The 27,270-nt window shown below is 43.8% G+C and overlaps 1 protein-coding gene across 1 annotated transcript; it reads left to right on the top strand.

Moving 5' to 3' along the window:
- The first annotated feature begins 2,205 nt into the window (after positions 1-2,205).
- CEP20 (centrosomal protein 20) lies at positions 2,206-19,057 on the top strand. The gene is made up of 5 exons (XM_084763552.1): positions 2,206-2,355; positions 5,753-5,950; positions 7,997-8,081; positions 14,275-14,408; positions 18,566-19,057. The coding sequence occupies exons 1-5, from the start codon at positions 2,328-2,330 to the stop codon at positions 18,643-18,645; spliced, it is 525 nt and encodes a 174-aa protein (XP_084619678.1). The 5' UTR covers positions 2,206-2,327; the 3' UTR covers positions 18,646-19,057.
- The last annotated feature ends 8,213 nt before the right edge of the window (positions 19,058-27,270 follow it).

Below are 27,270 nucleotides of genomic sequence, written 5' to 3'. Positions count from 1 at the left end.
CGACTTGCTGTAGCTGGAATAGGTATAACTGTTTATTTTGTTGCCATGGCTACAGTCCTCTGTGAATCACCATAATGCTCTGCTTGATGATGGTGATAATCATGTCACGCCCACAGGAAGCAGCAACACTATGATTGCCCTGGGTGAGTCTGAGCTCCTGGTTCAAGCAATCCTCCTGTCAGCATACAGGGTAACTGGTACTACAGACATGCTACCAGAGCCAGCAACATCATGCTTTTTGGGAAAATTTTAGATGACTGCAGTGTGTCTATTTTTGGAGGGCATAGTGACAGATGTCAATTAACACACAGTGATTACAATGGGTCAGTCTCGTTCTGCTTTGCCTCTGTGCCTCATCAGCATATTCAGTAGTGCTGTTCTCGCCTGTAAAATTTAATCCTAATTTCCTGAGCTGCTGACCAGGAATTCAGGAACTGTGGTTTCACAAAAACAGGAAAGTTGGACTGAATGAGACCTTTCTAAGGTTTCAGATCTACCCAACATGGCTAAAAAAAAGTTAGACTAGTTTGGAATGAGACGAGATTCCTCTAGAGTTTTGGTGTTTCCTCCACTGCTTTCTACCTTATAGACTGAGGCAAAGCTCCTCACTCGAACTCAGAGCTTGTTGATTTGGCAATTCTAGCTAGGCACCTTGTCCCAGGGCTCCTTTGTCTCTGCCTCCCAAGTGCAACTTTTACGGGGGTGCTGGAGATAAATCAGGCCTTCTGCCTTATATAGCAAGCACTTTACTCACTGAGCCGTTCCTCTATGTGGATACTTAAGAAAGAAGTATCTCAGGATCCAGGCATGATAATGCTAATCGCAGCACTTGGGAGGCTATAGAAAGAAGGGCTTACTCCAAGTCACCCTATGTACTTTAGAAAAACTTAAAAAATAAAGCCAACCTTTGGAAGATATACATGTGTCTTCCTGAGGAGCATTTAAAAACAAAACCAAGCTGTACCAGTGTGGTGGCACTCAATGGTAAAATCTCAGCATTGTTAGCTCAATGCCAGTCTGGGCTAGAGTGAAGGCCAAAAAACAATGAGTTCTTTTAAGTCTTTTTTTTTTTTTTTTTTTTTTTAAGTTTTTTGAGACAGGATTTCTCTGTGTTATCTTGGCATTCCTGGACTCACTTTGTAGACCAGGCTAGCCTTGAACTCATAGAGATCCTCCCGCCTCTGCCTCCGAATGCTGGAATTACACATGTGCACCACCACACCGGGCTTTTTTTCTAAAGTCTTACTTCTATTTCTTACATTTCATTTCCTTGAAAATATGCTCACTGGCATCCACTATTGGGCTGTCCAGAATTTTAAGGGTCCAGTTTTAGAATCTATGTTGATTGTTTCTTATTTTTAACAGTGCTTGGCCTCCCTGGAGAGCCAACTGCAGTCATACCGCCGCGTTTTGAATGTATTATTCCCATGGTTTTTTCTTCTTATAATGCTGCGTTTATCAGCTATTTCCACAAATAACTCGAGGGCCCCAGATGTACGCTAGCGTAGGGGCTCAGGCCTGGGTTTAGTATCACTTCTACCATTTGCTGGTGATCTTAATGAAGGCTTGTTCACACTATTGAAAACTCAAGTTTCCTCCTCTGTAAAACGGGCATCTTTGACCCGAGGCGTGTAAAAGCTATCTAGTGTTCACTTTAGAGTGATTCTTTTTTTTTTTTTTTTTTTTTTTTGGTTTTTTGAGACAGGGTCTCTCTGTGTAGCCTTGGCTGCTCTGGACTCACTTTTGTAGACCAGGCTGGCCTCGAACTCACAGCGATCCACCTGCCTCTGCCTCCCGAGTGCTGGGATTAAAGGCGTGCGCCACCATGCCCGGCCATAGAGTGATTCTTAAAGTGATATTTCTCAGACTAGCAGCCTCCATCCACAAGCATCCTGAAAGCTGACAGAAAAAACTAGGGTTGGTCCTCGCCTTAGAAAGACCCAAGGATGGGTAAAATCAGTCTGTTCTAATAAGTCTTCCGGGTAATTTTGACGGTGGATTTAGTCTGCGCACTCAGGTTCTTCCACAAGTCCTCGCCAAGCTGAGGTGAAGTGAGCAGTCTGCACCTGAACCTATGGCCAGGGCTGCAGCAGCGCCCACAGGCGACCAACCGCAACTGATTCGGCTCTGGCTCCGCCCTCTTTCCCGCGCCATCGCCCGCCTCACGCGCTCGCTGATTGGTGAACTCTCTTGGTGGCTAGCCAATCATCCGAGCGCAGACACAGACTAAGGTCAGGTTGCGCCTGGAGAGAACAGCGCTCCTATTGGTTGGAGACGCAGAGCAGCGCGTACACCCGGCGGAGGCGTGACACTAGCGGGCGTTGAAAATGGCGACTGTTACCGAGCTGAAAGCTGGTGAGTGCGTTGAGGGGACGCTCGCCTGTGGAAAGCGTCCGGCTTTTCTTCTATGATAGGGATGAGACGGAAGGAGAGAGCGCGGGACACCCCCTCGGCCTTTTCCGGGGTCCTTCTGGGAGAGAGGGGGGCAGGCCCGTGGGGGGGGGGGTAGAGAGCGGCCTGTGCGCATGCGCTGTGTTAGGACCAGGCTGAGCTGGAGGAAGGGACTGGAATCTGCCATCACCTCAGAACGTCAGGGTGTTCAGGGATGATCATGACATGACCACAGCCACGATTGGTGACAGACACTCTCCTCAACGATTTGCGCGGGTCGCTCGTCCGCACAACAACCTATGGATAGGTCCTCTTTGTCTTTTGAGAGAAACCTGAGACAAGAATTGTCCGTCTTGGCGCCATTTTTCAGATTTTTCGGAAGTTTTTTTTTTTTTTCCAAAGTGGTTATGTGCAGGGCACATGTAAGAGGCCCTGCCTTCCATCCCCAGTACTACAAAATCAAAGAGTAGCCATCAACAAACACGTGTATATTGCTAACTCTGAATAGTAATTTTATAGTTAATGTTTGAGTCATAATTGTAGTGAAGGGTCAGTGTGTGATTCTGTCAGTCATTTCATAAATCATCCAAAAACTACTTGATTTCATGCAACAACCCTATGTCCATTTCATACATTAGGAAATTGAGGTGCTGAGAGGTGGGATATTTCACCCGAGATAATTTAACCAGAAATGTGGAAACCCCATCAGGTGCAGTAGTGCACCAGGTTTAATCACCATGCCATTCAGCTTTCCAATGAATAAAACCAGTTCAGAGTTTGAAAGAATTCAGAGACGAAGCCATTGGTAGTGGAAATTTGGAGAGGACCAAGTAGAGTAGCTTGGAGACTGAACTGTAGTAACAACCACTGACTTGCGTGTATATTGGAGACACTGCTGATGACTATTCCGAAAACAGGCACGCCTAACTTCACATAAATCAGTGGAGCTCTTCTTGGGGGTAGAGTGTATTGTTTAAACTTTCCATAGGATTTCAAGATAATTTTGTGGAAAATAAGTCAGGTTAAGACAGATTCCTGAAGAGGTTTTTATGGTAAAATGATAAGAGTCCAGAAAGTGACAACCCTGAAAATTAGGGGTAGCACTGTAGATTTAGGGGCCCCTTTACATATGCTCTTCTGTATTCTTGGTTTCTTCATATGTTTTGTGTCCAAGAGAAACGTAATAAAAACTTGGTTCCTAATCAGTGATCTTATATTTTATGGACCTTTTACTCATTTAAAGCCCTTTCCATCTCACCTAGATCTTCCTCTGAGAGGGAGAGTTCATTACCTCAGAGAAGGCAACTGAGGCATGGATTAGGAGCCTGCCACCAAATCATGAAGGACATGCTACGTCCCCCAGTTCTAGTTTCAACACTTTTCATTTTCTGCTAAGTGTGAGATTGTACTCTGTGTGCTTCAGGGTAGTTGGGACAGGATGCTTGCCAGTGGAAAAGAATCTTTCCGTCAATTTCCAAAGATGGAGCTAGCGAACAGGGGTTCTGTTATGATCCTGAGTATGATAAAGCTTTCCTTTTATGGACCTGTTACAACTGCAAAAACGTTGAAGGAAAGCTTTAAAAATCAAGGAGAAGAAAGATGAAAAGTCTAAGAGTGTATATATTTAATCACATGGCCAAGGATTGTTGTTATTTACTAAAGCTTAGATGCTGCTGTACGTACATAAACGGATATACTGCTTTATGAGTTTTAATTTGTGGCATATGGATGCTTTTGCCATTGTCAGAGCACAGTGCACTGTTAAACTACAGTTTTTCATCAACAGTGTAAGGCACTATATTATAAACTTGTAACATGTAGTGAGCTCTTACTGTATTCTAGGCTTTATGTTGATTGTCTAGAATTGTCATTTAGCCACAAAAGACGATTTGAAAAAGGAAGGTTCCAGATTACTGCTAAAGGATGGTGACACTTCAGCCCAAGTCCCTCATCTATACTAAGTCCTTATACTTAAAGCCGTTATCTCAACTTCTGATGTTTGTCACAGTGTACCTTTTCAAGACATAAGGTCACATTTAGCACACATACTCCTGACTCCTTAAGTTAGTAATAGTATAGTCCCTTATTAAAATCTCATTATATTTCTTTTTTTTTTTAAGATTTATTTTTGTGTGTCTGTCCCTGTCTCTGTGTATGTGTGTGTGTGCGCATGTGTATGTGTGTGTATACAAGAGTGTACAAGAGTGCAATTACCTGAGGAGGCCAGAAGAGGGCATCAGTTCCCCTTAGAGTTGTGAGCTGCCCATGTGGGTTCCAGGAAGCAAACTGAAGTTCAATATGCATTTTCTTTTTCTTCTTTCTTTCTTTCTTTCTTTCTTTCTTTCTTTCTTCCTTTAACTAAGCCATCTCTCAGATCCCTCCTATTACAGTTCTAACTAGCTTGAAATTTCAAAATACTGCTGTTGGGCTAGGGATATAGCTTACATATCATATGTGAGGCCCTGAGTTCAAACTCTGGAACATAGACATTGGGGATGATAGTATCCGCACACCTTTAATCCCAACACTCGGGAGGCAGAGGCAGGCGGATCGCTGTGAGTTCGAGGCCAGCCTGGTCTACAAAGCGACTCCAGGACAGCCAAGGATACACAGAGAAACCCTGTCTCGAACCCCCACCCCCCAAAGAAAATAGTATATCCTATAAACCCAGCCCAGCCTACTTGTGAGATAGAGGCAGGAAGACCAGAAGTTCAGGGTCACACTCAGCCTACATAAGAAGCTTAAAGTTGGCATGGGCTACAGCCTAGGCATGAGGCCAAGCTGATCAGAATTCCCAGCTTCCCAACTACTGGGATTATAGAAATGTGCTACCATTTAGCTGGGTAGCACTTGGGAGGGAGAGGCAGGTGGATCTCTTGAGTTTGAGGCCAACCTGGTATACATAGTAAGTTCCAGGACAGCTGGAGCTACATCCTAAGACCCTGTCTCAAAGGAAAAAAAAATCTGCATTATAATAATAGTGACTCCCTGTTTTGTGGAGGGTGGTTGTCTTCCATACTTATCTTTCTGGACTAAAGGCTATTAGTAGTGGCTGAATCCCACGTGGGAGATTGGGGCACGAGCCAACTGTAATTCTGTTCATTCTTTTTTCCCATCAAACTAAAGATATAGCATGGATAAATTTGAGTTTGCACAAATATATTGAGAGTAGATCATTGTAATATGGGGAATTTAAGTTTTACAAATAAAGCTTATGATATTGATGTCATTGTTTAGCTTGTCTCTTTAAATCAAGAGCTATACTTGTGTCATTCTCCCTTTAAACATTATTGTTTTAGCACATACCTGAAATATCAACATATAGAACATAACAGGAGCATTTATATTTTATATTTAACAGTTTTAAAGGATACCTTGGAAAAAAAGGGTGTATTAGGACATTTAAAAGCAAGGATCCGTGCTGAAGTCTTCAATGCCCTGGATGATGATCGTGAACCCCGACCATCGTTATCTCATGAAAACCTTCTAATTAATGAATTAATTAGGGAGTATTTGGAATTCAACAAGTATAAGTATACAGCCTCTGTCCTCGTAGCAGGTAAGTGGCTATTCATCACTGGAGAAAAGATCTGCTTTACCCCTTTTTCTAATTCTTAGAAAGCATTCAGCCAGAATATATAGTTTCATTACTGTGTCATGCAGGTGACTGAACACTTAGCATCCCATGGGCTCTTGTCATAGCATGAACAAGTTCTGGTGAGCTTTATGCTGTCAGGGAGGGTAGGAGCTGGGGCCTTCTACTGCTGGTTCTCCTTGTGATATTAAGCATGCATGCTCATAAAAGATAATAATTCTGACATGTTGAAGCATCTCTAAAGATAGTATCACTGTTTCCCTCCGTTTGTTATAGCTAGCAATATAATACTATCAACACTCCAAAGAGGGAGGAGGGATATTTGAAAATACCATCAGCTAGGTATCTTGGAATTGGGCTTCCCTAGGATGAAATAGTGACAGTGCTCAGTTTCATATAAAATATTTTGGTGTTTAGATTGATATGGTTGCTTATGCCTATAGCACCAGAAACTCAAGGGGCTAAGGCAGGAGGACACTGCTTCAAAATAAAAAATAGAAAAGAGCTATAGAGCTATAGCTCTAGCTCAGTGGTAGAATATTTGCCAAACTGTGAGGCTAGAGCCTAATTTCCAGCACTGGAGGGGCGGGGGTGGGGTTGGGAGTGTTGGCAAGCAAGGCTGATTCTGTTCATCGGATTTGCCTTTTGCAGATTGCCATATAAATGAAAGCCTATGGTCGATGTCTTTTGATGCTGTCTCACTTGACCTAGTAAAATGCACTGGAGGGCCAGGTGTTCGTAACGCACACCTGTAATTCCAGCACTCTGGGAGGCAGAGGCAGGCAGATCTCTGTGAGTTCAAGGCCAGCATGGTCTACAAAGTGAGTCCAGGACAGCCAAGGCTACACAGAGAAACCTGTCTCAAAAAGCCAAACCAACCAAGCAAAGCACTAGATGTTAAGTCATGTTGACTTTGTCGTGTGAATAGAGAAATGATGTGGCTGTGGCATTTTATCTGCTCTCAGAGACATTTTGGTTGTTTATACTTCTTGGCAGCAATGAATCAAATCCTCAAAAACATTTACATGATCTTGTGAACATCATTTTATTTTTGTAGATAAATAGCTAAAGATGGAATTGCCATATTGTCTGGGAGGTTAATACTTCCCTTCAGGTAATAACCTGGTGGGTTATTCAGGTGGCTCTAGCATTTCACCTTCTCACTCAGGAGGTGGTAGCTCACACATGTACCCTCAGCACTCAGGAAGCAAAGGCAGAATCACTGCAAGTTGAAGGCCACATAGTGAATTCCAGGTTAGTCTGGGCTAGAGTGAGACTCAATCTAAAAATACAATAATCAATTTTAATTTTAGAATTACTATCCCTGAATGGATTCCCCCCCCCCCCAATACAGGGTTTCTCTGTATAGCCTTAGCTGTCCTGAAACTCACTCTGTAGACCAGGCTGGCCACAAACTCATAGAGATCCACCTGCCTCTGCCTCCCAAGTGCTGGGATTAAAGGCGTGTGCCACCATGACACAACTAAAATAACTTTTTTCCCCCAATGTATGAGTGTTTTGTCTGCATGTTAGAAGAGGGCATCAGATCCTCTTACAAGTGTTCAGGAGCTGTCATGTGGTTGCTGGGAATTGAACTCAGGACCTCTGGAATAGCAGCCAGTGCTCTTACTTAACCTCTGAGCCATCTCACCAGCCATAAATGGATATATTTTAAAAATGAGTTGTTTAGTATTACCATGTTTTAATATATAAGCAACTCAGAATATATACTCAAGTCCAGCATTGTACTTTTAGATGCAGAAACCAGATTGCCAGTCACAAATTGGGGATACTGGAGAGCAGGTATGTGTTAGGCTGTAATTAAGTTCAACGTTTCGTTGCATGGGTACATGTTTACATCATGCAGTTGGAGCTGTCTTGGTATGTGCTGTCAGCATTCTCCAAAATCTGAGAAACGTGTGTTCCTGGGAGGTATGGTTATTAACAAAATTGAATTTGCCTTTTAGATTGATAGACCATTCGGTGTTTTCCTGAATTTTGTCCCGGCAGAATCTGGTCAACCTGAAGTTCCACTGGATAGACAGTTTCTCATCCGTGAACTAAATGCCTTTGAAGAATCAAAGGATAACTCAATGTAAGAAGTTTCTAAAAAGAAGTTGCAGATGTTGTATTGAGATCCTAATTACGTACTGCTGGCTGTGGTTCATTTTAATCCAACAGGAGCTTACTCAGGTTTACTACATGTTACACATTGTATGAGGCCCAAGAAGTATAGCCGCAAGTAAATCGCCGAGGTCTTTGCTGTATCTGAACTTGATCTGGCTTCAGAGGACTGAGCACTTAGCTAACCACCTTGCTTTCCTCCCTCCCTCCCTCCTTTTCTCTTCTTCCTTCCCTCCCTTCTTCCCTTTCTCCCTCCCTCCCTCCTTCCCTTCTTTCCTTCCTATGAGGGCTTTCCCCCAATTTGTTTCTTTCTTTTTTTTTTTTAATTTTTTAATTTTTTTTATTTTTTTATTTTTATTTTTTGGTTTTTCGAGACAGGGTTTCTCTGTGTAGCCTTGGCTATCCTGGACTCGCTTTGTAGACCAGGCTGGCCTCGAACTTACAGCGATCCGCCTACCTCTGCCTCCCAAGTGCTGGGATTAAAGGCATGCGCCACCACGCCCGGCTCCAATTTGTTTCTTTCAGTGGTGGTACTTGGTACCCTGTACCCTGAGCAGTACCAGTGCCCTGATACCCTGAGCAGTCCCCCTGGCCCACCCCTCTTCTTCTTTCTTTTTAAAACAGTTCTTCAAGACAGGGTTTCTCTGTGTAGCCCTGTAGGCTGCCCTTGACCTCAGAGAGATCCACTTGTCTCTACCTCTAACGTGCTGCAATTAAAGATGAATGCCACCACTGCATAGGTTTTTGAAACTGAAAATATTTTGTTTCTGTGTATGGGTGTTTTGTCTGCATACATGACAGATTCCCTCAGAGGCCTTGGAGCTGGAGTTACAGGTAGTCGTAGGCCACCATGAAAGTGTGGGTATCGAAGCTGGTCCCCCAGAACAGCCAGTGCTCTTAGCCGCTGAGCCAGTTCTCCAGCTCCCCTCCCCCTCCCTTCACTCCCACTTCTTTTTAAAGATACTCTTGTCTTCTTGATCTTTTATCCTCTGTGTAGCCTTGGCTGTCCTGGACTCATTTTGTAGACCAGGCTGGCCTCGAACTCACAGTGATCCGCCTACCTCTGCCTCCAAGTGCTGGAGTTAAAGGTTGCACTATGACCACCTGTCTCCTTTTTTCTCCTCCTCTTCTTCCTCCTGGTCTTTGAGTTCTTTTCTTTGTATTTAACTCTTATCACTTTCTTCACTTCACTATAGGAACACTCAGATCTCTTCCCTAAAATGAGAAAAAGGCTCCAGGTAGCCTCCTCTCATCTCACTACTGCTTTATACTCTTTGCTGCCAGACCTGTTGCATCTGGCCTCAGCCTCATGGTAACCATCCCCTCTCCTCAGCTGTCTGCATCTTACGTGTTCCTTCTCTTCATTTAAACTGATCATTTCTTAGTTCTTTCCCTGTGTTTAATACCTCTTATATTTTCCCTTAGAGTCCTTAACTGGCTGATGAATTAATTAGCTTGTACCTAGTGCTTGAGTGCACAGCTCAAGCAACTTTTCCTAGCTGAAAACTTTTGAAGACTAAGACTTCCTTTCTAAAAGTTTGTTGAATTTTTTCATTTGTTTTTAGGGTATAATTATGTTTGCTTTATTTTAAACTGTTTTATATATGTATATGCCATTTAACTAACTCTCTCTCAGTGCGGTCCTGTTCCTAGTACCAAGTATGTATCTGTCTGAATTTTTGTAGCATGTTGTAAGCATGACGTGTCTTGTGTTGCTTGTGGTTCTTCACTGACGTAAGACTTCCCCAGTGGTCCTCTTGCTTACTTCATTAACTCCTTTAAGTCATGGGTACTCTATAGGTTCTGTCTTCTACTTTCATTTTTATTTTTTCCACACACCACCGACATACTCTGAAATCTCTAGGGAGCGGTAGATGTGCGCAAACCATTTTCCTGAGTTGGGGCCCATGTGTCTGTTGGCATCTCAAACGCAGTGTGTCCAAAATACAAGCGTGTTCTTTTTGCCTACTTCTGCCTTCCTCATAGGCTTTTCTTTTAACTACTGAGGTTTTAAAGGCGGAGTCCACAGGCTGTTTAAAGGCGGGTTTCTCTCTGCCACTCCTTCACCAGTGTTACCGATTCTGCCTCTGGTTGCCTGTCCATTCTCATTGCCCTACGCCATGCTGTTTACATTGTTTAGGAGCCACCTGACTAGTTTTTCTCCAGTCAGTCTCTCTTTCACACTCGTTTTTTCCTGCCCTCTGTCTTTCTAAGGCAGCTGCTGCATTGTTTAAAACATTTAACAAGTGTCCATGGCATACATGAGCAAGTCACAGTCCTCAGCGTTGCTTCTGGCTCAGTGGCTCTCCCACCTCAGTGGCACACAGTGAGTTGTAGCTTCAGGGTTCTTTGCCTTTGCACGAACTGTTTCCTCTCCTGGAAGCCTGAGATCTCTCTTGAACTTCTATGGCTTCACCTTTCATCTTCTTGGCCCTGTTTGGATGTTCCCACAGGAGTTGGGAGGGAGAAAGCCATCCATAGGTTCTTGGCTATGAACAGTTTGTGCTCACTGCATTGAATTTCAGTTGTCAAGAAAACTGATTATCTCTATAAAAAAATCAAGGAGACCTGGAGAAGGAGAAAAAATATTTCTTAGTTCCATAGTTTCATGTTTTCTTTATATTTTGTTTTTGTTTTTTTGAGACAGAGTTTCTCTGTGTAACCTTGGTTGTCCTGGACTCACTCTGTAGACCAGGCTGGTCTTGAACTCACAGCGATCTACCTGCCTCTGCCTCCCAAGTGCTGGGATTAAATTTCTTTATATTTTGTGTTTGTAATGATATGCCATGACTATGGAAGGTTTTAAGAGCAATCATAAACATAAAGGTGTATAATGGCTATTATGCTACATTTCAAATAAATAAAATGATTCAACTAAATGCAGAGCGCACCAGTGGACTGTTACAGTAGCGCTGTATATACACAGTCATTTCTGCTTCAATTGCACCTGTGAAGGTGTCTATTGGAGGCTGGCTCTCTGCGTCCTTTCCTTCCCATGCAGAACCACACCTTCCCCTTTGTGTTCTCGTGTTGTGGATTATCTTTTTCTGTATCAGTGAGGTGTTTCTAGCATTTTACTATTTTGCCAAAACCTATCTGACACCTGCTACGATGTGGACACTGCTGTAGACACTGGAGATGTGGCAGCCCACTGTTCTGTAGTGCTCCCAAAGAGATTTGGGAGTGCATATTCTATGAGATGTTCATGAAAGGCCACTGAGCCACATTCCCTCATGATGTACACGAGCAGAGCATGTTCTCCAGGAAATTTTGCCACAGAAAGAGCCTGTAAGGGGAGTTGTCACCGTTCCTTAGAGCTAGTGGTCAGGGGTCACTGTATTTGAGCAAAGCAGTGGGTAATGGTATAAACATTCGGACAGTTTTTGAAATGTGTGAAAAGAGTCTTAGTCAGTGTTATGTTGCTGTGAAGCGACATCACGACCACAGCAACTCTTACCATTGCAGCTGGCACACAGTTTCAGAGGTTTAGTTCATTTTCTTCACGGTGGGAAGCAGGGCAGCACACAGGCAGGCTGAGAGTTGTGCATCTGGAACCACAGGCAGCAGGAAGAGAGAAGACAGTAGGTCTGGCTCGGGCTTTTGAAACCCTGAAGTCCACCCCCAGTGACAGACTTTTTCCACCTAGGCCACACCTACTCCAACAAGACCACACCTCTTAATCCCTCTCAAGGATCCGAATATAATGGCCTATGGAGGCCATTCCTATGCAAACTATCACAGTAGCTAAGGGTGAGCAGTTAGGTATGGGGTCTTTCAAGCAGAAGGCAGTAGTTTGCATTTGGCAGGTGTTGGGATTGAATACTGTTAGATTTTTCTGGGCCCTTTGGTAGCTTCTGAGATAATTGCTGAAGATGAGTAAATTGAAAAAGGAAACTGGTGACCAGTTTTATTTCCAGAAAGTGAGGGAGCTTCTGCAGTTCTTCAGGAAATGTGTGTGTAAGGACGGGGATGGTTGTGCACACCCTGGAAATCAAACTTGGTACATGCTAGGTGAATGCTTGCCCACTGAGCACATCCCAGCTATAATATTTTTTTTTTAAAAAACAGGGTCTTTTAAATTTATTTTTGGAAATAAACTTTGCCATCCTGAAATTTCAGGTTAAATGTGTGATTTATGTACTATCTAAAGCAGTTGAAGATATTTTACACTTAAAATTTTTCTAAATCTGAAGCTGACTTTATCAGAGGTCAGAAGTAAAGCTTTTAGCGATCTTTTTTTTTTTTTTTTGAGACAGAGTTTCTCTGTGTACCCTTGCCTGTCCTAGACTTGCTTTGTAGACCAGGCTGGCCTCGAACTCACAGACATCCACCTGCCTCTGCCTCCTGAGCGCTGCTATTAAAGGCATGTACTGCCACACCCAGTGCTTTTAGCAGTCTTAAAACAAGCTGGCTGAAAGGGACAGAGGCATGGAGTCAGTCTTGAGAGAGTTTCCTAAAGGCATCTCACTCTGAACCTGCACTGCTCTCCCTTGGCCTGGAGAAGCTGTTGTGACACACAGTAGTCATGTGCTCCTGTCCCACACTTGACTCCAGAACTCATTGTGTGAGGGGTGTTAAAAGTGCCTTCACTTGAGTGTAGCTCCAGATACCTTATGAGGTTTCAGGCTTCTGGAGGTTCAACTGAGGCCACGGATGTGCTTCAGACTGCCTCAGCTCTTCACAGATGTCCCTGTCTGCGGGACTGTTAGAATATCCTTAGGCTGAGTCTCCCACAATGAGTGATCCAAGAAAGCAAGTAATTGCCCCTTACCATCTTGTCGTGTTGGTAGAAGTAAGTGAGGCTCAGTTAAGTATAAGGCAAGTATAGGAGTGTCATACTTTGAACCATGATGCCAGCTGGGCAGGAGAGGGATATCTCAAAAGTAAATGCATTTACTTGTATTTTCAGGGGTGTGATTGGAAGCAAAGGGAGAAGAACACTTCTGGGCTGTCAGTAGAGCAGCCTTCAGTGTCAAGGGACTAACAGGACTCTGGGTAACATATTTTAAGAAAAAGCATATAAAAGATGGTTATGAATGTAAATGTTGTTTCCCCCTGAGAGACTCTAGCACATTACTACACCTTGGCTTTCTCATTCATCAATTGGCAGTAGTAGAGTGATGGGTAACAGGAAACTGCAAAGCAGCCTTTTAGATATTAGTTACTACCCAGCTCTCCTGTAACCAAAATTCATATGCCATTTACTGTGTGCTAGGTGCACAGCATACCAAACATGTGACCTAGGGATTGCTTACACCCTTATTGGAAGAGAAACAATTGTGAGCTTTAGGAAACTAAGATCTCCCAAGGTCTGCAGATGGCTGTTGGCAAAGCAGGATTTGAAGGCAAACCACATAACCTTGGACATAACCAGTCTTCGGTCCTAGGAAGGTTTTAGGCAGGGCTTGAAGTTGACAAACTGAATTTCAGGTGGATTGATTGGAATTTCATTTAGTTTAGATGATTTTATTTTGTTTTTATTTATTATAATTTATTCAGATTATAGCCGGATTGTTACCACCTCGCTTGTATCTTCCTGTGCCCACCCTCCCCTAGACCTTTGACAGAAGGGGACTTCCTCCCCCATCATGTGACCACAGCCTATCAGGTCTCATCTGAATAGTCTGCTTCCCCTTCCTCTATTTGCCTGCCGGGCCTCTGACATGAACTCTGGTGCTCCTGAGTTTAGATGATTTTAATGGTGTTACTGTGTTTTCTGAGAATTTAAAATTTCTTACTGGAGTTAATTGGTACTTTTCTGTTTTGTTACTTTGTCTGTAAATCCACATTTCTTCTTTTTTAATGATTTATTTATTTTTATGTGCATTGTTTTTTGTTTGTTTGTTTGCCTACATGTATGTCTGTGTGAGAGTGTTAGATCCCCTGGAACTGTAAGCTGCCATGTGGTGCTGGGAATTGAACCTGGGTCTTCTGGAAGAGCTGCCAGTGCTGTTAACCACTGAGCCATCTCTACAGCCCCACTAATTGGTACTTTTAAATTGAGAGTGAACATTTGTCACTTGGATAACAGTCCTATATCTTTTGTGATCTAGAGAGTTAGGTGGCTGTTTCCGTGTCAAGAGTTTACCTTTAAAGTGAATTTTTAAGCTTTTCCTACTTTCGGGAAGTGAATTGATTTTGGTTTTGTCTTCTTCCTGAAACAGTCCTCTGTTGTATGGAATTCTAACCCATTTCCTGCGTGGTCCTCCAGATGGCATTCAGAATGTGCTTCTGACAGAGTCAACACTCCAACCTCCAAACAAGCATCTCAGCTGGAAGCCAAGCAGAAGGCCAACAGGTAAGAGTTCCCAAATTCTTCCTTTGCCTTCATTGAGTTTGATCTTCTCTGGAGTGTGTCTAGTCCAACGTTAGCCTGTGTTACTTAACATCCAGAAAACCAAGTGCTTTGGGCAAAGAAAGTCTTGACTGGGCAAAGTGCTTAGATATCATTTCAAAGCCAAGGTCTTGAAGAAACCCTGATTTTCAGATCCGTGTGGGGTTTTTTTGAGGGTGGGGGGAAGAGCCTGGCTTATCACACGGTATCATTTTCTTTGAAATCAAGAAGTCTCTCCCCACTACCTTTCCCATACTGAAAAATACAAGGCAAGATTACTACTGTACAGAGAAGCCGTGTCTATGAGTGCCTTTACATTTTTAGGACGCTTTCTGTGGTAGATGACAGTTCCTACAGACAACAAATTCTTTTTCAGAATGCTTTGACACGGGCTCTCCCTCTCATTCCTCAGTCTCTTGATATCAGATTCGATGCATGAGCAGCCATGCCCTGCTCAGAATGTTCACTTTAAAATGAGCTTTCAGAGCAAAGTGTGGTGGCTCAGGCTTGTAATACAGGTAGTGAAGACTGAGGCAGTTTAAGGACAGCCTGGGTTACATAGTGAGGCCCTATCTCCAAAAGTAAAACAAAGCTGAATAAGTAAATAAAATAGAAATAATAAAGGTGAAATGAACTTTTGGCTAATTTTATCATGTTGGTAGCAGTTTCTGAGTTTGGTTGTTTGAACCTTTTGGAAGCTGGGTATTTCCCATGTAGGAGAAGAGTGGTTACAAGTAGGGTTCAGGCAGCTGATGTGGGATTTGAAGTAAATTCTTAGGAAATGCCCAGGATGCAGCTTGCTCTGTGAAGGTTTTCTAAGCTGCCATGACCAGTGCTGCCCCTTTTGAGTGACTTGCTACCTCTTGGCTTCTGAAAATGACATACTTGTGAATCTGGGTAAGCCCTAAGGTTACTTAAGACTTGACTGATTCTATTTCTATCTGTTGGGATGCTGAGCTGACTGGGTTGGACAATCATTTTTACTAACTTCCTAGAGAGCCAAGACAGAGAATAGCGACTCAGGACACGCCAAGGTTCAACACAAGGCCTCCATTCAGACACAGCCATAGTGCGACTACAGGATCTTCCCAAGTTCATGCCAGAAATCACTAAGGCTCTGATACTAACGCACTAACCATGCCATGACATGTAGAAACCTGTGAAAGGGAAACGTACAGTTCCCTTTAACCTTCTCTGCCCTTGCCCATCCTACCTCCTCAGATCCCGTCTCTTCCATGGAAGGGGTTCCTGTCGGCCTTCTGTTAGTCATTCGCGACTAATTCTGTGGTTTAAGAATCCACAGGTGTGTTATGGAGCAGCCGGTCTGGGTCTCTGTGGTATAGGATTGTCACAGCTGTTTTTCCCTGATGAACTGAGGCTAAGGTTTTGGCTTTATGATTCTGTAAGGTTTTATCTTTCTCTATACATACCAGGACCTCTGCTGTGGAGGTGCCTAAAGCAGAATTGCTGCTTCACAGACAGCATGGCATATTTGTGCGTATACTTAATGTTATTTAGTCCCCCAGAGAGGCTTTTCTAGCTTGCCCGTTTAAGAATGAATGTGTCCCCTTGACACATTAACACCCAGTAACACAACAACCACAGGGCACTTGGTTCAGTGTTATGAAGAAGCAGAATGTTTTGAGAAGTGACCTTCCTGGCTTGTAACTGTGTTAGAAGCTCCTTAATGCTAGTGTTAATGGCAGCAGGAAGTTGACAATGAAGAAGTTCTGCTGAGGTGGAAGTTGTAGCTAGTTCTGATCACCTTCCACTATAGGGAGGGAGGGTGAGGAGGAAGGCAGGCTGGGGAGAACCGCCCTTAGATGCTCAGGGCTGGTGGAGCACCTGCTCTGCAGAAAACTCCAGAGAACGCTCACGAATGAGGGTGGCTGCAGAGCTAAGGAACAGAGACGTGATTGTGCAATTATTTTCTCTTTTTTTGTCTTTGTTTAAGTTTGCTTGTTTGTTTGAGACAGGAGTTCTCTGTGTAGCCCTGGCTGGCCTGGAGCTAGCTCTATGGACAAGGATAGTCTTGAACTCAGAGGTACGCCTGGCTCTGGCTCCTGAGTGCTGGGATTAAGGCTGCCATCACCATGCCTGCTTGCAAGTTATTTTCTTGATAACCACATTTTTTTCTTGACACACAGTGACTTGGCCGTAAGTCATCATTCATAACATGGTTGCTCTCTGACGGCAGAAGCCACATGGCTCCCACTTGACAGCTCATCTAGCTTGAGTGGAAGGTGGAAGGTGCTGGAGGGTCACAGAGGTACCCACCTTCAACCAGCAGCCTGTCACTCAGTCCTGCACTGAGTGGATGTGATCTTTGAGGTAGAGTAGACTCTGTTCTAAATAAAAGCTGAGATTTTTGCCAGGTGTGGTGGTACACACCTTTAATCCCAGCAGAGGCAGGTGGATCACTGTGAGTTGAAGGCCAGCCTGGTCTACAAAGTGAGTCCAGGACAACCAAAAAAGAAAGGAAAAGAAAAGAAACCCAAAAAACAAAAGTTGAGATTTTATTTTTCCCCAGACAGAGTTTCTCTGTGTAGCCGTGGCTGTCTTAGACTCACTTTGTAGACCAGGCTAGCCTTGGACTCACAGTGATTCACCTGCCTCTGCCTCCCCAGTGCTGGAATTAAAGGTGTGCGCCACCACACCCAGCTAATCAGTGTGCTTCAAAGTACAGAAATAACACAGTTTGGGCCAGCAAGGTGGCTCAGTAGGAGGAGGAGGCACTTACTGCCAAACCCAACAACCTGACAGCCTCAGGACCCCACAGAAAAAAATGTAATTTTAAAAGCCTCTTTATTTTTTAATTAAAAATTTTAAATTTAATTTTGTCTATGTTTGTCTGATTTGGAATTATAAGCATATGCCTGCCACCCACCTGACTCAGACATCTTTTATTGTTTTCAATTTTTTGATGAAGTTTTATATTTATTTTTGTGTGTGGGAATTTGCCTGCATGCATGTCTGTGTACCACATGCGTGCTGGGTGCCCAAGAAAGCCAGAAGATGACATCAGATTTCCTGGAACTAGCCTTATAGGCCATTGTGAGCTGCCATGTGCATGGTGAGAACTGAACTGGGTCCTCAGAAGAGGTGTGGGATGTGTGTGCCTGTAACCCCAGCACTGGTGGAGCAGAGACAGCAGATCTCACTGTGGATCACAGTGGCCTTGAGCTTGCATTTCTTTGTCAGCCTCCCAGGTGCTGGGATTACAGGTGTGTCTCCCCATGCCCAGATTCTCTTTGGATTTTATTTTATTTAGTTGTTATTTTTATTATGCTTATATGTATACTTGTGGATGCATGGACCACAGTACACATGTGGAAGTCAGAGGACTGCTGTGTAAGTTTCAGGGATCAAAGCTGGGGATCAGACTTTGTGGCAAGCATCTTTACCTGCTGAGCCATCTTGCAGGCTTTAAAAACACTTTCCACAATTTGCTGGATATTGTTACAATTTTGGAAAATATAAACTATACCCCCTTTTTTTGGTGCTCCACATGAAGGCTCAGCTAGTGGGAAGTCATAGTAGTTTTATTGTTTTTAGTGGTTCTACAATGCTGATTGCACACTTGTTTCCTCCTGAGTTAATTCCTCATATCTGAGAGAGTGCCTCACGGGGCTCCACACTCCACTCCACTCAGAGGGGAAAAAAAGAAAGAAAATCAAGCAGGGCATGTTGGGGAAGGCTGTGACATTGGCACTCAAGCTGAAGCAGAAGCCAGCCTGCACTACATAGTGAGACCCTGTTGTCACCCTACCCCCCAAATGAAGAAACACTTGAGTTATTACAGTTAGTCCTTAAAAGTAAACAGTTACAATTTCTTCGATGATGTTTAAGAAATGAGAACTCACAAAGTAGAGCCAACAGGATAGCTCAGCAGCTTTGCTGCCAGGCTTAATATCCCGAGTTCAGTCCCTGGGACACACATGGTAGAAGGACAGACCCCATTCCCTTAAGTTGTTGCATGCTTGCTAGCCCTCACCTTCACAAGTCAATACATGTTATAAAAAAACTCATAAAATATTAAGGCCCTATAATGTAACAGGTGTGCTTGCTTTTTGGCCTGTTTTGTTCTAGAGTGAGTATTAACACCTGTATATTTTCTCTAGATGACCACCTAAGGAAGGACACGGGACCAAGCACCACGACTGACGAGCATCATGCTGCTGCACAAGCAATCAGTAGATGACGTGACCACCAGGCTCTCCGACCTCCACTGTGTGTGGAGGAACTGCTGTCCCAATGCCATCAATTGGACCACCACATTGTAAACATTTGAGCCGCTTATGTTTTACTGCATCAGTGAGAAGCTAATATGTCATCTAGCTTGCTGGACGCCTCTGGGGGGAAATGTATTGTTTTCAGGATGTATTAGTTTGTGAAACCTGAAAGGGACTTTTGTACTTCTGTACTTTTTTTTTTTAAGGCCAGCTCTAAGGGCTGTGAATGTGCCTCAGGTAAAGCACTTGCCTCTCATGTGTCCTGGGTTCAGTCCTAGCACTGAACAAAAGAAAACACAAGCTTCAGCTAGAGCTATATGGACCTGTGGGAACAGTCATTTGTGTTTTGAAAAAATATTTAAAGGTATATTAAAATCAGAACTTATTTCTATAAAGTTTGATTTTTTTTTTTAAGAAAAAATACCTAAATTGCTGTCTGCCCTGGCTGGTTTTTTGTGAACTTGACACAAGCTGTAGTCATTTGGGAAGAGGGACTCTCAGTTAAGAAAAAATCCCTCCATTAGATTGTCTTATGAGCAAGCCTGTTGTACATTTTCTTACTTAATGGTTGGTGTGGGAGGGTCTGGCCCATTGTGGCTGCTGTCACCCTTGGGCAGGTGGTCCAGGGTTCAGTAAGAAAGCAGGCTGAGCCAGCCATGGGGAACAGGTCAGTAAGTAGCGCTCCTCTGTGGCCTCTGCATTAGCTCCTACCCTGATACCTCTCAGTGATGGGCTGTGAACTGGAACTGCCAGCTGAAATAAATCCTCTCCTTCCTTCCCAAGTTGATTATGGTCATGGTCTTTTTAACATCAATGAAAGCCTTAAGACACTGTCTGATGTTGATCTTTAAACTAGGTAATAACATTCTTATTAACTATACATTCATTGCTCTGCCTGTATGTACACCTGCAGGCCAGAAGAGGGCACCAGATCTCATTATAGGTCATGAGCCACCATGTGGCTGCTGGGAATTGAACTCAGGACCTCTGGAAGAGTAGCCAGTGCTCTTACCCTGAGCCATCTCTCCAGCTCCCTACTAGGGGATTTAATGAAAAGGTAATTATTTTAATTTTTCTTTAAGTAAAGTAAGCACTTTATTATATAAAGAACGTAAGCATGATGGGACAGGCTTTGAGAGAAGTGCCGCACAAGAACTTTAGTGGGAGCGTTCTCAGAGCTCCATGTGGAACTCCCTTGTATGAGTAGTGACAGCCATGGAGGTGCCGTCCTCTGCTTACATGGACTCTGAGAGACTTAATATGCATGAGTTTTTATTTCGAGATAAGATCATAAAAGATGTTATAGTTCTGTCTCTAAGTGCTACTTTGCTGTTTATCAAGGAGATTTTTCTAGTGTGCCCATAAGCTTATTTCATTGAACACACCTGTTAATATCGATGGCTCCTAATGGGCAAGAGTTGCACAGCATCTTCAGATAAACCATCACGGGGGACACTGCTTAACAATGCATAGCCAGCTGGGTGTGGTGCCACACGTCCTTTAATCCCAGCACTTGGGAGGTAGAGGTAGGCGGATCACTGTGAGTTCAAGGCCAGCCTGGTCTACCAAGCCAGTCAAAGATAGCCAAGGCTACACAGAGAGACCCTGTCTCGGAAAAAAAAAAAACAACAAGAACAACAACAAAAACCAATGCATAGCCAAGTGTGTGCCACAGTAAGAGAGCTAAGCGCTGCTGTCACCGATGTTGGTGACTTGAAATTTTACCAATTTGAGTTGAAACAGCCAGACATAGCCACTCCTCAAAGATGGTCTGAGAACATTACTTACTGCTCATGCAATTAGAGTGTGGCCTTTACCACTCTAAAATTATTAGAAACCCTGATGTGTTAAAGAGGATCCACAACTGCAGAGTCTTACGGTTGAATGGATTTCCATTCAAAGTAAAAATATAAATTATTTAGAATACGTTTCCTGTTGATCATACTTTCAGCAAAGAGAAAAAGCTGATACTGTACTTGCAAGTGCAGGAAAGGGAAGAACAGCCTGTTAACATTGACCAGCTAAGGGTAGATTGGACACATAAAGGGTGCCTCCTTCTTTAGTGTGCCAGTGAAGCTCACTGCCATGGATACGTACCAGGCAACTCCAGACCAAGAGGAAGTACAGAGCATGCAAACGGAGCAGCCCAGGGATAGTGCTGACCCCCATTTATCATGGGAACTTTGTTTCTCTCCTGTTTTATGGGGCACAGTTCAGTGTTCGGGTGGTGAACAGAAGTGCCCTCACCCCTCACACTGATGACTTCCCGTGAACACACACAGGCGATGGTCGTTCAATAGAGGGACAGTTGAAGTCTTGGATGCATGAAACATTGATCTGGTGTTAGAAACTGGAGCTCTTTAAACTGGAATGTATCATTTCTGTATTCTCTTTCACACTTTGAAAGCATGGTGTGGAAGATACTTTATATTGAGTGGGCTGCATCAGGGCGTGTAATGGTGGCTGGATCTCTGTTCTGTTGGTTTTCAATCTTAGTCTTGAAATGCCATTTCTATGGTTTCCATGCTGCAGTTTTGATTTTCCTAGCTTTAGATGATGATTATTTCAGTGTTGACTTTGAGATTTTCTTTGGCTGCATGAATCTCTAATAATTTCTCATAAATTAACTGTTTTTCTATTTTAAAAAATTTTTTAAATTTATTTTTATGTGCTTATATGTCTGTACACCATGTATATGCAGTGCTCACAGAGGCCAGAAGAGGGTGCCCTGGCCACCGGGGCTGGAGTTAAGGGCAGTTTGGAGCCTGTGGTACTGGGAATTGAACCCAGACCCTCTGCAACAGCAACCAGTGTTCTTAACCTCTGAGCCATTTCTCCAGCCCCCTAATTTTCTTTTATTTATTTATTTTATTTTTTACTCTTCATTGTTAGGATATGTACTTAATCCTGCCAGTATAATCTCCTTAGAGATTGAGAAGATATTTTCAATAGGATTTGTGATTTGGTCAGTATTGTCAAGACAGACTCAGTATTTAACAAGTGTGTTGGCATTTGGAGGATTTGTTATCAGGTCAGACAGACACACTGCATTTAATAGAATTGTTGGATGCAGCCCTGTGTGTTCTTGAGTCTCATTCTAACCTGTCTATGCCTAGGCAATGTTTTACTCTCAATAATCATTTAATGAGAGTCAGCTCAGCTCTGTGCAGACTGTCATGTCACCATCCTGTCATCCAGAGAGGACCCCTGAAACAGATGACTAGAGCTGGCTCACTGGGCAGCTGGGGCCTGTGAAGGCAGGACTGGCACATGTGCACACTTGGTATCTTCCATTCCTCCATAGTGTACCACAGCCTTGGGGACCTGGTACGTTTGAAGAGCTTTGAAAAAGGAAAAACAATCTATTTTTGTGTGTGTTATTTTTTTAATTATCCAAATAAGGATGGCTTTTATATTTTTAGAAGCAGGGAACAGCCAGGTCGTGGTAGACTATGCCTGTAATCCAGTCAAGTACGTGGGAAGCTCAGAAAGGAGGATTGGTAGTTCTAAGCCACCCTGACTGTAGCTAGACTGTTGGCGTGCTTCTAAAATCTATTTTTATTTTGGGTTCCTTATATCTCTTTCTTCCTTTTCCACTCCAATCCCTTCTAATACCCCAGCACCAGGTAGGAAAGAAAGAAAGTTAGTGGGGAGAGGGGGTATAATTTTTCTTAGCTGCTTCCTGCTGTTTAGGGTTATCCAGTTCCATGGGGCAAGTCAATCTTAACTTCAGGGTATTTCAAACTTCTTGTCAAGCTCTATTGACAGCAACCAGGAGCAGCAGTGGGGAAGCATCAGCAGCTTTCTTCTTTCTCTGAGCCCCCAGTCTCTCTACAGTCTGGCTTTTATCCCCCTGACAAAGATCACATCCCCACACAAGGTAGTTCCCAGCTGACAAGGGTCATGTGCCCTCTCATGAGGCAACTGTCAGCTGTGTACAAACTTGAGCAGCCCCCAGATCCCACACCTGGGATTAAAACAAAAACATGTTTACATATAACCCAAAACTTCCACAATACCAGACCCTGTGTCCAAAGAAAGAATCAAAGGGTTGAAGAGATGGCTCAGTACTTAACACTTTCTGCTCCTCCAGAGGATCTGATGCCCTCTTCTGACCTCTCTGAGCACCTGCATTCACATGCTCATACCCGTAAGTACACATAATTAAAAATAAAAGAAACTAAGGATCTCTTAAACAACAACAAAACAAAGAATTGAGGCAGTCTACTGTAGCTGTCTCTTCATGTGGGACTTATGAACACTATCAGCTGATTTACTCCCTGTGGCTTCTTAAAAAGGTTTTGTAGGCTGGAATGTTTGTTTTCAAGACAGGGTGTCACTGTGTAGACAGGAATGGCTTAAAACTCTGCCTGCCTGCCTTCCAGAGTGCTGTGATTAAAGGCGTGTATCACATACCTGTCTAAGCTGGGACATTTAAAACTCCCAAGAAAGGAAAAGCAGGTGTGTTCAAGAAGACACAAGCTCAGAAGACCCATCAGACTGTCTTCAGAAGCTATTGATAGCTCACTATGGGCTTCTTGAGGTTTGGGAGAAGTTATCTTCTACATATACAAGAGAAGTTTATGGGAAAACTTGAATTCACACAAATATAGGATAGGAGACTTGGTTATTCAAAACCGCCTATCAAGCCCAGGGCTGGCTTCTGAAGATCATGAATTCAAGCCTGGTGTATATGTTTGTGTAGAATAAACATAGATAAACAAACAAAGATAGCTTTATAATTATGTGCAAGAACACATTTGTATATGACTTGCATGCCTGGCTGATTATGTAAACTCAGTTGTTCCTTTAGCAAAAAGCCAAGTATCTGGAGGACTGACAGTTGAGAATGTGCCTTTAAAGGCATCTGGGACATTGCTTCCCAGACACCTTAGCATTTGATGGTTGTGGCAAACTACCCTATGAGGACTGTGGTCTGCATGGAGTACTTGAAATAAAAGTGAGATCAAACTTCCTGGAGGTGGCTGCCTGAGACAGTGCTCGCTGTGCAGGCATGAGGACCTGAGTTCAGATTCCCCAGCACCTACATGAAACACTGGGCACAACTGCTGGTTCCTGCAGTCACAGCGCTGAGGAGATGGCCACAGGATGATCCCTGGGCCTTGTGGGCCAATTAGTCTAGCCAATTTGGTGAGCTCTGGGATCAGTAAAGGGGCCCTGTCTCAAAAAGTGAAATTGCGGGTATGGTGGCATACACTTTTGCCCCAACACTCTAGAGGCAGACACACAGATTCCAGAGTTTGAGCCCAGCCTGGGCTACATAGCAAATTCCAGGCCAGCCAGGGCTATGTAGTGAATGAAGCCTTGTCTCAAAAGAAAAGGAAAGGAAAGATACATAAACAAACACACACAGTCTGTTTTATCTGAGAACTTTGAAGTGCCTGGCCAAATGAAGTGGGAAGCTCTGGGCACTCTCACTCTCCTCCCACAGACCCTGTCTTCTCCCACTGTCTGAGTCTGCATTAGAGCTGCAATAGTTAGCAAGGAAGAGCCTGCTCTGTCACCTGACAAAGCGTAGTGACTGGTGTTCACTGCGGCAGAACCGGCAGTGTAGCCGTGGTGCCCTGACACCTCTGACCTCCTTTTCCAGGACACGATGTGGCCTGAGCCATTTGCACCTCCTAGGATTGGCAATGTGTCAAAAAGATTCCCTCATATCTTAATGGTTTGTTAGCTCTTTCTAGCACAGAGCTCTGTCTCTTTGTTAGTTACCTTCTTATCTACAGGAATGGTCTGGCTGCCTCTCAGTGCTTGCAGTTAATAAAGTTGCCGAGCGGGAGGCATGAGGATTAGTTTTAAAGGTCTGGGCTACTTCATGAGACCGCATCTCAAAAAAACCAACAACCAACCAACCAACTAGAAAAAAACAATAACAAAACCATGCTGCTATAAATGCCCATGTACAGGACAGGGTGGAGATAAGTTCATCTCCTTTGGGTAAATTTCCAAGAAGAATTTGCTGATGGAGTGTCTTAGTTGCTTTTCTATTGCTGTGGCAAAGTATTATTACTAAGATATTGCCAACTTACCTAAGAAAGGATTTATTGGGGGCTTACAGTTCCAGAGTTCAGAATGACCATAATGCTGGGAGCATGTAGAAGGCAGGCAGGCAGGCACAGTGCTGGGACAGTAGGTGAGAACTTACATACTGAGCCACAAGCACAATGCACCCCAGTGACGCACTTCCTCCAAAATGGCTGCCGCTCCAACAAGGCTACATACATGTCCTAAACCTTCCCGGTTCTACCGTCTGGGGACCAAGCACTGAAACATAGGAGCCTATGGGGGGTGTTCTCATTCAAACCACCATGCGGAATATGTTTCATTTTATTTTATTATTTTTTTTAAAAGATTTATATATTAATTATTATGTATACAGAGCTCTGCCTGCATGTACATCTGCAGGCCAGAGGAGGGCATCAGATCACATTATAGATGGCTGTGAGCCACCATGTGGTTGCCGGGAACTGAACTCATGACCTCTGGGAGAACAGTCAGTGCTCTTAACCGATGAGCCATCTCTCCAGCCCATATGTTTCATTTTATTAAAAAAAAAAAAAACACTAAAACTACTGATAATTATGGAACTCTTCCCAATAGAGACATCATCGGTAGTTACAGGAAGACCAGAATTGGACATGAGTGAAGAGGAAGCAACACAGCAGTGTACCTAGAGACTCACTGGGTCATCTTAAAGGTGACAATTACCACTCATCTGTGCTTGTGAGGAAAGACAGTTCTTCGTGATGAGTTCTGTCACTATGCTTTTTTCCCCTTGAGATAGAGTGTCTCACTGAACTTGCTGGAACTAGGCTGGTAGATAAACTGCCCCTCACAGAAAAACATATGATTTATTTTATATCACTCAGGCAAAGGAGCATTTTGTAAAGTGGCTTTTCTTCTCTTCTTAAAATAAGTGACCTTTTCAACCACAAGAAACAAAACAGAAGCCTCTACTGTTACTCCTAGAACAGGGTCCTCCTGAAGACTTCAGATATGCGAACTCCTCATAGTTTACAGATATTTATAGCGACTGTTAAATGAACACACTGTCTCCGGGTACTGCTCCAGCATTCCAGGAGGGCATGGATGGTTTATACAAGGTCGCCTCTGTCATTAACAACCCAGCAAGGTAGAGAAGCAGGGAGCCTGGTGTTTGCCTTTCCTAAGACAATGACACATAAGGACACGGATAACCCCAGAAGTTCTTAGCTGGTGCTTAGCAGAGCAGAGATCAGACTTGGGGCCTCAGTGATAGAGTGCTTGCCCAGTGTGGCCGAGACTCTGGGTTTAAACCCCACCACCGGAGGAAAACCATAAATGGAGCAGGGGAGATGGCTCAGTCAATCAAGCACTTGCCACTCAAGCACGAGGACCTGATTCCCCACACCTATTTAAAAAGCTGGGTATGGCCATGCACACCAGTGATCCCAACACTGGGGAGGTAGAGAAAGGAGGTTCCCTGGGCTTGCTGGCACTCCAGTCTAGCAGCCTAGCAGAATCAACAAGTTCCAGGTTCAGTGAGAGGTGCTCAAAAAATAAAATGGAGAAGCGACTGATGAACACACCCAGTGTTGACTTCCCAGCCTCCGCACATAAGACATGCATACACACATACACACACACACACACACACACACACACACACACACACACACACACACCACCCCCACCACTCCATGCTGTGAATGGACTCATCACCCAGCCCAGGTTGGAATCCCAGCTCCTCCTCTGTTGGCCAGATGAGTTACCCTTTTCAAACCTGCATCCTCAGCAGCAGATGCTGGGGAACCTACTTCGTGGCATCATCTTGGGCATTAGATGTAAAGAAGGCAGTAAAACTTCCACCTTGTTGGTTGAAGAGGCGACAAAAACAAGGACCTGAATTCCATCTCTAGCATTCCCATAAAGAGACCAGGGGCTGCCAAACTGCACTGGCCAGCGAACCTCACCTAAGCAGCCACGCCTGGGGTCCCTGTGAGAGACTGTCTCAAAAGCAAAGTGAAAACAACAACAAAAGCAGTGTCAGATGTGCACACATCGAATCCCAGCTCACATAAGGCAGGCTGATCTCTGAGTATGCTGCCTGCCTGGTTGACGGAGTTCTAGGCCAACCAGGTTTACATAGTGAGACCTAGTGGTGTGTGGCTCCTGAGAACTGACATCTGATTGACCCATAGGCATGCCTACCCCATGTACAAAACAGTTTCCGTTTTAAATTTTGTTACATTTATTAATTGGGGTGGGGTGGGGGTGTCCCACGGCTACATCTGTAAGTCAGAATAATGTTTCCCTGTTAATCAGTCCTCTCCTTCCACTGTGTGGATCCTAAGGATGGAATTCAATACTCAGACTTGGGCAGAAAGGGCTTTACTCAGAGAACCATCTTATTAGCCCAGTCTCTCCTTATAATAAAGTTATCTTCGTTTCAAAATTGACAAAAGCCTTTAAAAAATAAGTTGTGCCTCCTTGGAATTGACTTCATTGAGACCTACTACAGGAATGCCCTTCCTTCCTAATTTTGGACGGCCAGCTCTGGCTAGGTTCCAGAGTGGGTAGGTGCAGGTGGGTCC

This window comes from Acomys minous, assembly GCF_964271855.1.
Source record: "Acomys minous genome assembly, chromosome: 16".
NCBI classification, from domain to species: Eukaryota; Metazoa; Chordata; class Mammalia; order Rodentia; family Muridae; genus Acomys; species Acomys minous.
This window is presented reverse-complemented; position numbering and strand designations above follow the sequence as displayed.